The 13,154-nt window shown below is 41.6% G+C and overlaps 1 protein-coding gene across 1 annotated transcript in view; it reads left to right on the forward strand.

Annotated features, from left to right (window-relative positions):
- Positions 1–13,154, forward strand: part of Prcp (prolylcarboxypeptidase) — a 31,137-nt gene that overhangs the window by 17,049 nt on the left and 934 nt on the right. Inside the window, exon 7 of the mRNA XM_055623546.1 lies at positions 389–576. Coding sequence (XP_055479521.1) covers positions 389–576 — 188 coding nt within the window. The remainder of the gene's footprint in view (positions 1–388; positions 577–13,154) is intronic.

Genomic DNA, 13,154 nt, shown 5'->3' on the forward strand with positions numbered 1-13,154 from the left:
GAGGCATTGCATGGATATGTAAAAAAAAAAAAAAAAGTCTAACTGGTTTCTCTCTGTGTCAGCATTCTTTTATCTGCACAGCATAAATGGTGATGATGATGATGATGATGATGATGATGATGATGCTTTTTTCCTAAGATTGTCTTGGGGGTTAAATATGATCATAGATGTGAAAGAATGTTTCTTGCAAAGAAAGGAACACACATTTCTCAGTTCTGTGACATTTCAGCCATGTTTTTCCAGGGGAAATAAGGAGTTGTATGACAGGGATTTTCAGGGGGTGTGAGGCTGAAGCTTACTTGCAAGTTCAGGTCCTAGCTTTGCTATTCACAAGCCGAATGATCTTAGCTAATTCATCACTTCCTTTCCTTTCCTGGTTTGCTTTTAGACCTGCACAGAAATAATTCTGCCTTTTTGCACGAATGGCATCAACGACATGTTTGAACCACGTGCATGGGATTTAGAAAAGTACTCTGATGACTGTTATAAACAGTGGTCTGTGAGGCCACGCCCTTCCTGGATCACTACCATGTATGGAGGCAAAAACATTGGCACACACTCAAACATCGTTTTCAGGTGAGTTTTGCTGGTTGTGAGAGGAACTTTGGTTGTTGGGGACTCTTGCAGCATGGCTGAGAGAATAGAATTAGGAAAGTCAGGAGTCTTTTCTGAGACTGATACTCCAACCAAGGACCATGCATACAGATAATCTAGAACCACTGCACAGATGTAGCCCAAAGCAGCTCAGTCTTCAAGTGGGTTCCCTAGTAAAGGGAACAGGGGCTGTCTCTGACATGAACTCAGTGGCTGGCTCTTGGCTCACCTCCCCCTGATAGGGGACCAGCCTTACCAGGCCACAGAGGAAAACAATGCAGCCAGTTCTGATGAGACTGGATAAGCTAGGGTCAGAGGGAAGGGGAGGAGGACCTCCCCTATTAGTGGACTTGGGAAGGGGCATGCGAGGAGAAGTTGAAGGGAGGGTGGGATTGGGAGGGAATGAAGGAGGAGGCTACAGCTGGGATACAAAGTAAATAAACTATAATTAACAAAAATAATATAAATGAAAAAAGGATATGATAGTGAGCTTATTAGGCTTTCCTATTAAAATCTTTCCAGCATGAAACAAAACATAAGCGTTTGTTCTCATTTGGTATTTTTATGGTTAGCAACCACAATATTGTTGTTAGTAATCATATTATTGTTAAATAATATTCCACATTGGTTCAACAAATACTTTTGAAGTACCCACTCTATTTCCTTTTAAGTACTGTGAGAGGTGAGGCACTTCAAACAAATTATCTGGCGCCCTCCTTCCACTCAGGGAGATATCGAGAATCACCGAACTGAGACATTTACAGATGCCCAACTAGCTAGCTCTAAAGGGAGACTTCTTCCTTGGCCTGCATGCCTACAGACCCACTTGTTCATCTCTGCCAGCGCTTTCAAGAAGTAATATGCCTGACACTGGTTCACATCAGAGTTAACTGAGTCTATCTATGTATACTTGACTGTGCATCACATTTTTCTTGTCTGGCTATGTTGTCAGTTATTCATCTGACAACCAGTTAATTAAAAATGTTCACTAATGGCTGGGAACATAACTCAGCAGTAAAAGTACTTGTCTATTATGTAAGTGGCTGTGTTTCATGCCTAGGACTAGAGAAAATAGTTCGGAAAGTCTGTGGATGGCAGCACATACATCTTGGTTAGAGTTGTGGTGGAGTTTGTAAGCGTCATTCTTTTTACACCCTCCTAAACAAGAGTCCAATTGGGCCCTCTGTACACACATACAGTGGCTTCCAACAGGAAGTGCTAAAGGTTGTTGCCAGTGAAATGATGGTGCACAACAGATATTATATGAAAGAAGTTTATTGGATGGAGATGAGAGAGAGAGAGGGAGAGAGAGAAAGAGAGAGACAGAGAGAGAGAGGGAAAGAGCAAGACATGATGGGGGGAGTGAGAGGGTGCCCCAGCAGAGAAAGGAAAGAGAACAGGAGAGAGGAAGAGAGGGCAAGAGCAAGAAGGCAAGAGAGAGACAAAGCAGCAGGTTGGTCCTTTTACAGAGCAACTCAACCATGCCTGCCAGGTGCAACTACCTGGCCTGTGACACATGATGACATCATAGGTTGCTAGGCAACCTAGAAGCAGGGTGCCTACATACTAGCATTCCTCCTTTTTTCTATAATTAAAAATGAGGAGCTTGGGCTGATTCTCATGTAAGGCAAGTTAAAATATATACATGTAGGTTCATTGGAAGCTGTTCTTGGTTGTCATGTAAGGGGGTAAGAGAGAGAAAGAGAAAAGTAATACCACCAAAATGTCCATATTATATAGTAAGGAGAGAAGAAGTCTCTGCCCTGGAAAGTTCAGGATAGAGAATGGAGTTGCCAGCCACACACTGCAGCAAATAGTAACTGAGGAATGCTGGGAGAACCTGGAGCTGCTTGTCCTGGGCCTGAAGCACATAATTCCAGCCTTTTGTTAATAATAAGTGAATAACAGGCAGAGATTCTCCTCTGGCTACTTCCTGCTGACACTGGAGATTGCTGTAGGGAGGTCAAAAGGCTGAAATGCTGGCCAACACCAGAAAGAACAGGCTGTTTTGATGCTGTCCAGGATTTGTGAGAACATCATGGCTGGGAGGAAAAGTGCAGGTCCAGCTTGATGGAAGTCTGTGAGGTCAGACTGGAACACCTGCTTTGGCACTGTTGTGAATGTAGGAAACACCTGGGTCTGACAGGATACTGGAACATACATATAGGCAGAAGACAAAGTTAAGTAGGTTATGGAGAAAATTGCTATAGGTGTACATTTAAAACTTTTGGGAAAGTGAACAGAGGTGGAAGGTTTGGATCAAAGAAGAGACTTGAACATGGGAACCTCCATTTACCTGAGGGAACCTCCATTTGCCCAATCACTGGCAGTAATTAAAAAGGCTTTATTTTGGATCTGTCATCTAAGGGAACTTTAGGCCAAGTTTGGTTACAGAGGTGTGTAAGCTTAGAGACCCTTAAAATGGGTGCTATGTGTAGAAATCTGAAATTCTCCAGAAGACATCCCAGAGAAGAATCTGGAGGAATGGATGAGTAGACAATTCCCATTGGGCAGGTAGGAGTCAGTGACCTGCCAAGGCAAGGTTTGACTCAGTAGGTTAGTATGGTACAATGTGTTCCAACAGCTTATCAGTTAGCCAGAGACCAAATACACAGACAAACTAAGGGAGGTGGGACTTGATGAGCTTGGAACCATGATAGTGGGTGGTATAGCGGAATGTTTTTTGTAATAGAGTTATATTAATAAATCAGAGCTCTATTGAAAATAACAATCAAAGCTCTGGACAGTCAATATAACAGTAACATAGCAACAGGAAGAAACATTAAGCATCTTTACCTATCTAGGATACCTTAAATCACCTTAGACCTTGCAACCTTTATAACTTGCATTTACCAACTTTAAAACACTTTTTTTAGACCCTCAAACAGCATTTTTCTTAGGCCTTTGCATCTAGTTATTTACCATGAGACATAGGTGAGATTGCTATCAACATTTATTGTCCTTTAGCTGAAGGGATGGTAAAAGGTTACATCTGATGCCTGTTTCTTGAGTCTGGCAACAAGGCATGGTGTGTCTAGGCCTGATAAGTAGCGATTCTAGGACCGAGGCTTAAGGCCTGGTCTCCTGCATATGAAGAGAACTGAGAAGGCATCTGAAATCAGCCAAGATAGAGACTGGCAATATGACCATGGGACCCAAGTGTGGTGTTAAAACAAACCTGAGGTGTTATCTGAGCTTGGCAAGGCTGGTGGAGGTCGCTGAATCTAGGAGCCATTTGTCCTCCACAAGGCCAAAGAGCTCAAAGTCTAGAAGTGTCTGTGGCTCTTGTGCTGTTTGAGCCTCCATGGCTGGGCAAAGAGGTCAAGCCTGCATGGGAGCATTTGACTTCCAGAAGCCAGTGTGCCAGCAGGCAGGGTGTGGCTTGCTGAGGCAGCGGTGGGGCCAGCATCCTTCCTGGCTGCACGTGAAACAGTGACTTTTGACCTTACCCTGGGGGGAGGGAGCACTGAAGACCTCTTGTTTTCTGTGCAGGAATGCCAACAGCCTCAGAGCAGCAGCCAAGGTCTGGAGCATAGTTTCTGCTGTTAGATGAGCCTGTCGGGAAGACTCCTCTCTTACTAGTTTTACCAACTCCTGTATGGTGACTCAGGGACCATCCTCAGCTGTTTAATTAAGATAGCAGTGAGACCACCTTTGCATTTTAGGATTATAAATCTATTTTTGGACATGTTAAAGGACTTGATCATCTATGAAATGACTGACAATTAACTTGCATTTGTAGGACTTTAGGTTTCATCCCTGTTAACGAGAAGCCTTAAAAGTCATAAACATAGTCCATTAAAGCAAGAGCATAACAGTTTCCTGCATGATTTAGTATATAAAAAGTCTATAGTTTGTGGAAGTCTAAGGCTATACTATAGTTTAATATAGAACAAAACACCAGGCTACAGACTGGGAAAGGCTCACTAAGCCTATATCTGACAGAGGAATAATATCCAGAATATATATATATACTCAAGAAGTTAAACAGCAACAAACCAAATAATCCAATTAAAAATGGGGTACAGAGCTAAACAGAGAATTCTCAATTGAAGAATATCGATTGGCAGAGAAAAACTTAAAGAAATGCTCAATATCCTTAGTCATCAGGGAAATGCAAATCAAAACCACCCAGAGATTTCACCTTACACCCATCAGAATGGCTAAGATCAAAACTCAAGTGACAATACATGCTGGAAAGGTTGTGGAGAAAGGGGAACCCTCCTCCATTGCTGGTGGGAATGTAAACTTGTACAACTACTTTGAAAATCAATCTGGCGCTTTCTCAGACAATTAGGAATATGCTTGGTCTTATTTTCTAAATACGGTAATTTTATTATTTTTTATTACAATTTATTTACTTTGTATCCCAGCTGTAGCCCCCCTCCCTTGGGCCTCCCAATCTCACTGTCCCTCCCTCATCTCCTCCCATGACCCTCCCTCAGTCCACTGACAGGGGAGGTCCTCTTTCCCTTCCATCTGACCCTAGCCTATCAGGTCTCATCAGGACTGGCTGCATTGTCTTCCTCTGTGGCCTGATAAGACTCCCCCCACCCTACCTCAGGAGGAAGTGATCTTATGAATCTTATGAAAGAAGATCCAGCTATAGCACTCCGAGGCATATATCCAAAATATGCTCAAGTATGCAACAAGGACATTTGTTCAACCATGTTTGTAGCATATTTATTCACAATAGCCAGAATCTGGAATCAACCCAGATGTTCCTCAGCTGAGAAATGGATACAGAAATTGTGGTACATTTACACAATGGAATACTCTTCAGCAATTAAAACCAAGGAAATCATGAAATTTGCAGGCAAATGGTGGGAACTAGAAAAGATCATCTTGAGTGAGGTATCCCAGAAGCAGAAAGACACCATGATATATACTTACTTATAAGTGGATATTAGATATATAATATAGGATAATCATACTAAAATCTGTACACCTAATGAAGCTAAGCAAGAAGGAGCATAAGCTCCTTAATCCTCATTCAGAAAGGCAAATGGGATGGACATTGGAAGAGGGAGAAAACAGGGAACAGGACTGGAGCCTACTACAGAGGGCCTCTGAAAGACTCTACCCAGCAGGGTATCAAAGAAGATGCTGAGACTCATAACCAAACTTTGGGCAGAGTGCAGGGAATCTTATGAAAGAAGGGGGAGGTAGAAAGACCTGGAGGGGACAGGAGCTCCACAAGGAGAGCAACAGAACCAAAATATCTGGGCCCAGGAATCTTTTATGAGACCAATACTCCAATGAAGGACCATGCATGGAGATAACTTAGAACCCCTGCACAGACATGGCCCATGGCAGCTCAGTTTCCAAGTGGGTTCCCTAGTAAGGGAAACAGGGACTGTCTCTGACATGAACTCAGTGGCTGGCTCTTTAATCACCTCCTCCTGGGGGAGCAGTCTTTCCAGGCCACAGAGGAAGACAATACAGTCCTGATGAGACCTGATAGGCTAAGGTCAGATGGAAGGGGAAGAGGACCTCCCCTATCAGTGAACTGGGGGAGGGCCATGGGAGGAGATGAGGAAGGGAGGAAAGGTGGGATTAGGAGGGGCTGAGGGAGGGGGCTACAGCCGGGACACAAAGTGAATAAATTGTAATAAAAATAATAATATTACTGTATTTAGAAAATAAGACCAAGCATATTTTAACCTTGATAGTGAAGATATAGCACAATGACCAAGTTTTAACATAAATAAATACCTCTAAAATTAATAGATCTTAATTTATAGTATCCTTGGAATTATATCATATAGTCTAAGGGTATCTAGACAAAAACTTTTATTTAGTAATCCCTGAGTTATAAGTTTTAAAACCAACAATATAGTAGAGCAACACAAAGCAATTATAAAATTACATTTGAATTTATTATACCAAATCCATTAGCCAGAAAGCCTAGAGGTGGATCTGGATCATAGACATCTTATGGCAGGAGAAACAGCATTTATTTATTAACTCAGGAATTGATAAAGACATAGACAGTTAGACATACATTTTAAATTAGCTTAATTTGAATAGCTCTTCATAACCTTGAAATTTTAGCATTATATAAAAATTATTTTGAACCATGGTTGAATCATATAGCATGTTATAAAAATATAACTTTAAGCTTATATGTTATACCCATTTGAAATAAGACTTGTTTTTAGTCTAAAAGGAGATAAAATAAACAAGTATGACTAAGGAAGTCTTACAAATGTAAACCCGATCAATGAGCATATTATGTAAATCATTAGATAAGAATTGACAGCATTTTAACATAGTTTTTAAAGAGCAGAGTGTACAGAAATCAGGAAGAAACTATTTTTAAAAGCTGGGGAGCAGGGCCTTAGAAGTCAGAAATCTTTTGAGAGCCAGTGTTTAGAATGTGTGACTTGGAGTTTTGCAGGAGTCGGGGGAGGGGCGGGCGCAAGGGGTGGCTTCTCTATTTTAAAACCAGCATGGCAGCTTGCCATTTGCGGTGCTCAACTGTGGGCACAGCGAGACCAGGTGCTTGCTGGCGGGAAGGCTGTCCCACCCAGTTCGAAACTCTCTGCCTGGGCAGCAGTGTGGCTGACTGGAAGTCTGCACAACTGAAAACCCTCCTCTGCAAACCAGCCTCTTGTGGCAGGCATTCCGCGGGAGATTTAAAACTGCCTGTGGGGCCTGAGGCAGCGGTGCAATCTAAAGCCATCTCTGTGTGCGCGCAGGGTCCCCAGCAACTGCTTACCTAACAGCAATAGTTTAGGAGCAGGCTGTGTCTGAGTCTGAAGCATCAGTCTCAGCCGACTGGCATGAGTGTTTTAGTTTCCCCAAGCCAGTTCTGGGACAATGTGAGTGTCTGCCTTGTTCAGGGTGCTCGGAGCACATGGAAGGATGCTGAATCTGAGCTACCACCAGCAGAGGGACAGTGCGTGCCTTAAGGGCAGGGCAGTTGAGAGAAAGTGTAGGTTTTAAGGCATATGTGGTTGAGTGGTGGTTAGGGATAGGTAGAAAAGAAGAAAAACCTGTTGCAGGCATCCTTGTTTGCTTAAAGGGATATTGGCATCACCAGACCAGGTGCTACCAGGAGAGCCCTTCCCTGCCCAATGTACCAATGAAATGATGATGTGCAATAGATATTATACGAAAGAAGTTTATTGGATGGAGAGAGAGAGAGAGAGAGAAGGAGAGAGCAAGACATGATATGAGAAGGGGAGGGGATGCCACAACAGAGAAAGGAAAGAGAACAGGAGAGAGGAAGAGAGGGCAAAAGCAAGAAGGCAAGAGAGAGACAAAGTGGCAGGTTGGTCCTTTTATGGAGCAACTGAACCATGTCTGCCAGGTGCAACTACCTGGCTGGTGACACATGATGACATGATAGGTTGCTAGGCAATCCAGAAGCACGCTGCCTACATACTAACAGCCAGCTGTGCTTAATATAAGTCTGTGACTGTCAAGCTCATGCTATTTTCTAACCCAACAGATACCTGTTTCCAAATAAAGGGTGAGACAGTCTGACAGAAAACAGACAGTTTTTTTGGCTTAAGTTCTTTAAATTGTATTTCTCATTTTTAGTTAGACTGTTCAAAAACTATATTATTCAGTTCAGCTGTAAAAAGTGGTAGTTGGACAAATAAATTCAGTTACAATCCACTGGATTTAGAATGTTTGAAATTAGGACATTGGAAGGACCTTGGACATTGAAAAATGTGTCATTATAAGCCATTGGATCTGGCTTCAGTGTTAGTTCTGCTGTTGCAAAATATCCAAGACTGGGCAATTTATAACAATGTAAACTTATTCATCACAGTTGTGTCAACCAGGAAACCTAAAATGAATGTTCTGTGTCTAGTTTCTAAAATGGTGCCTTGAGTTCTGAAGTCATGTATGGTAGAAGGCCCAAGAGTAGGAAGGACCTAAACTAGTTTCTTCTATCCTTGACTGCTTGCTTTGTTTGAGACAGCGGTTCACTATGTAGCCCTGGATGGCCCAGAGCTCACGATGTAGACCGGGCTGGCCTCTAACTACATGCCTCTGCCTCCCAAGTGCCGGGTTAGAGGAGTGTGTCACCATGTTTGTTTTTCAGCCTTTGATGATAATTGCTATGTAAGTCAATCACTTCCCTAAAGAACCTATCTCTTACTTAAAAATCTTATTTCTAGCGGAGGTTAAATTCTCACACACGAATACTGAACACTGAGACTCCAGGATCATCTCTGTTCTATCAGAGGAGGAAGAAACTGTCAGTTTGACTTCCCTCCTGGAGGTTATCTTTAGGGACTGTTTATATGGTTTTTCTGCCACCCATGACTTTAAGCTTGTAGGAAAAAGACCTTATAATAAAGCTGAAGATCAAATTTAGTTAAGTGGAATCTTTACCCTTTACTCGAATGTTTAATTTATAAGTGTTGGTCCAATACAGTCTCCTTTTTTATTGGAGTTAGCTACCACAGACACTTGTAGTTGTCTGTCTGTTAGCCATAGTATTCGAAATTGTCATGAGCACTGCCTTCATTTTCACCAGAAGTAGGGGAAGATTTTGTGAGAGACATTTACGGGGGTCAGTAGGTCGTCATAACTCAATATAAGGAATGGCTTTCTAAGAGAGCTTCACAAAGGTAAAGGGATCTTGTCTTAAATGAAATGACTTTGTTGTCTGATGTTCAGTTTTGTCATGTGAAAGATAAGAAAAGCAGAAGCATCTCACAGAGCTGCTGTCATGTTTCAATGAGTTAACCCAAGCTAGGCCTGGTGTGCAGGCCTTTAGTCCCTGCCACTCAGGAGGTTTAGGCAGCAGGCTTGTCTGCTTAACAACTTAGGGAAACGCCAATACTAAATAAAAGCTAACCCAGTAAAGTTACACAGATAACACAGACACACATATACACAGACACACAGGCACACTCAGAGTCATACACACACACACACACACACACACCACACACACACGGGCACATAGACACAGACACACAGACACATGTATACAGAGACAAACAGACACAGACACACAGACACACACACACACACACACACACACACTTCTGTTTTTCTGAAGCTGTGGCAACCTTAAGTAAAAGAATAAAAAAAGCCTCTGGTTTATATTTTGTGTGTATTGAGTGAGGACATGTATACAAGGTCACATGGAAAATATCTTTGTGTTCATGCTTCTCTCCTTAGCTTGACACACAGAAACACACGAGTATGGTGGCTGCTTTGGCTGGAAAGTTCAATATGAAATTGTTGGCTTGAAGATTTTCCAGTTAAGAGCTGCAGTTAGAGTCAGGTGCAGCTTGGGTGTCGTTTTTGTTCCTCCCGTAGTTGAGCACATGGCCTTGGGCAAAGTGCTTGCTGATTTATGGAATTGAGAAATAATTGTGATTATCTAGCACAGTTATTTAAGGAATAAATAGATTGTTACTGGAGTAACTGCAACGACAGAGGTTTTATCTGTATTGTTGACTGCTGAACCTGTTGTGCCAGTGAGCGCCAGACACAAGGTAGGTGCTCAGTAAACATTTGTTGGTAGCTGAGGCCTCAGTAAATAGTAGCTGCTACAATCCTACTTTGGCATTTTTATTTATTTATTTTCATTGCATGGTGGTTTTCTTGGGAGAACTTGTGTTTTCTAAAGCCAATAGATTGTTTCATCAGTGGTGATTCTCAGTTAATTGCATATAATTCAAAGGAGACTCCATGAAGAACTAACACCATTTCTCAGGCAAATTAACTTTTTATTTTTAGTGATTAAGTGAGGCTGGTTGTTGGGGACTTTACCCAGGTGTCTGGAGTCTGTCAGGAAAGCAGTATTTTACTTTCTTTTTTAGATTTCCCAATGACTGGCATGGCTTTCCCAGGTCTGAACTGAGAAATCCAAGTCCACGTGCAGGCTAGGTCTCTCAGCAGCTCCAAACGCTGTTGCTAAGTCACCAGGTGCCTTGGATGACCCTTTAAATCAGATGCAGTCTGCTTATCACGTGGCTGCAGGGACTTTTTTGTTTTGCAAATAAAGGAGGGTTTCCTGTCTGGGTTGAGCCCATCAAACTGAAGCAATGAAAAAGGCTTTTTGTTCTCACAAGAGAAGTCAACCTTTATTTTTAGCAAAACCAGTAAAGTGTGTTCTTAGAGTACCCCCAGCCCTCCAAGAATGATATTAGTAAGTTACAACTAAGCATTTTTTTTCTTTAAGAGGAGTATATGATAGAAAATGGAATTTAAAGTTGTGTTTCAAACACATTTATACTTAACCTGCCTGAATGTTTATTTTCTAATTCAGTTTGAGCAGTATGTTTATCTAGAAAAGGGTAATAGAATTAGTATTCTGATTAAATTTTTACGAGAAAGTTTGAATCCACTTTCATGAATTGATTGCCTTCTCGGGCATTACCACTAACCATGCTAGTGATAGTAATGATAGTAATTATAAGAACTGGACAGTTGTGGCTTGTGCCTTATTTACATGTGTAGTATTCAACTTTGGCCTCTTAACATCTGTGTGAGACTTTTTAAATAATTTGTTTTCTATAATAAGCATAGGAATTGAGGTTCCCAGAAGTCAGGTAGCCTAGTAAATATTTAAAATTTATATTGATGTTTTTCCTGCAGAAAGCTCAGGTGTGCATTTGTGTTAGTCGTTTAAATGTTCTTTCATGTCAGAAAGTACCAAAGAGCTTATGTGTTCATGAACCTGCAAACACTTACTCGTAGACCCCATGGGAGACATCTAGTGTGAGACAACAGATAATCTGATATTTAATTGTTGTATGTATTTGTTTGGCCCCGGCTGTGTGTCACACCTAGAGACAGAACAATAGAAGAACTCCAAATCCTCAATCTTGAAGGGCCCGTTTGACAGGTAATAAAACAAGATAGCATCAACAAATATGCTAAGGAGAAAGACAAACAAGCCAGGGAGGGGGTTAAAAAAGTGTGGAAGAAGGGAATGTATCAGGAATACAAGGAACACACACACATGCCTACACACATACATATACACATACAAATATAAATACATACACATATACATGATCATACACATATATACATATATTTATGCACATGTAATACATATGTATACACGTACGTAGGCTTACAGACATGCATATATAAACACACATATGTATATGTATGCACAAATACTATCCATGTGCACACACATACATGTATATACGTGAGACATGCACACATACATGCACACATACATACATACATACATGCATGCATATGCAAATGCACACATACCAGGAATACCTTGCCAAACGGTAGCTTTTGCCAAATCATCTGGCTGAGTGCAGGAGCCATCCATGAAGCTGGTAGGGAAGAGTACTCCAGAGTCACAAGCAAGGACAAGACCCCTAGAGGGACATTTCTTCAGATTCTCCCAGCAGAGGAAGGACATCTTTGGGCTGGAATGTTGTTAATGTTCAGTAAGGGATGAATTCACAGAGGCAGCACCGGCTTGGCTAATGCAAAAGTTTGTAGGTTCTAGAAATTACTTGAGAGATGAGAAAACTGGCGTACTTTGAGCAGAAAAGTAGCATAGACTAATTCAGAGTTGAAGAAGGAAACAGGCTGCTTTGTTGGTTTGGAATTACAGAGGAAAAGGAGTGGGTCAGAAGGAGCATTGCAAAGGTTATTAGCAATTTCTCGGTAGAGATGATGGAAGCTCCAGACTGTGGTGTGGCAGTGTTATGAGAAGAGGTCAGATTCTGGATTTATTTTAAGATATAGCTGAGGTCTGTGGATGGATTGGGGTTAAACAAAAACTAGAAAATGGAGGCAAATCTTTGACCCACGCAACTACGAAAGTTGCCGTGAGTAGGGACTAAGAACATGAAGGAAGGGGCTGGTGGACGGTTGAGGAAACAGCTCACTTTGGATGTGGTGTGCTTGAGACGCCTAAGTAGACTTCCACATAAAAAAAATGCCATGCAAGTGGCTGAATTTTGATAATAAAGCATTTGGGAAATCTGGGAGACACAGTGTTTGGTATTTGTAAAAGTTTCCATTACTATTAGAAAATGCCTGAAATAAATGACTTAAAAAGAGAAAAGGCTCAGTTTTAGACATTTTTAATCTGTGGTGGGTTAGCCTTACTCTTTGGGAACCATGGCAAGGATGTGAGCAGGGGGAGGGGGGAGATAAACTTTTACAGTGTGGGGGAGGTGTTCATTCACACAGTGAATGAGGGAGACTGGGTCCTATAATTCTTTTCAAAGGTACGCTGCCAGTGACCTAAAACTTCCGTAGTGTATTTAGTGACAAAACTTCAGAACCATTTTTTTGATGGTGAGCGTATTAGTTTACGAATCACTAAATGGAAATTGAAAATATAGCAAGCTCAAATTAAGGTAAACACTTCCACACATCACAACGCTCTGGCAAAAGACAGTCTCATGAACTACGGAAAGTATGTAGCCTTCTGTATCGATCTGACACAAAAATTTGAGAACAAATTTTAAGCTTTCTGGAAAAACATTTTGGTACATTTATAACTCAGTTTTCAGCCCGAATAGACATGTTTCCTGTCAACTTTGAACAGTGCGTGAGCTGGTTACCTCCCATCAACTAAGAAACCGTGTGTGTTTACG

This window comes from Psammomys obesus, unplaced genomic scaffold (genome assembly GCF_907164565.1).
Source record: "Psammomys obesus unplaced genomic scaffold, mPsaObe1.curated_primary_1811, whole genome shotgun sequence".
NCBI lineage: Eukaryota > Metazoa > Chordata > Mammalia > Rodentia > Muridae > Psammomys > Psammomys obesus.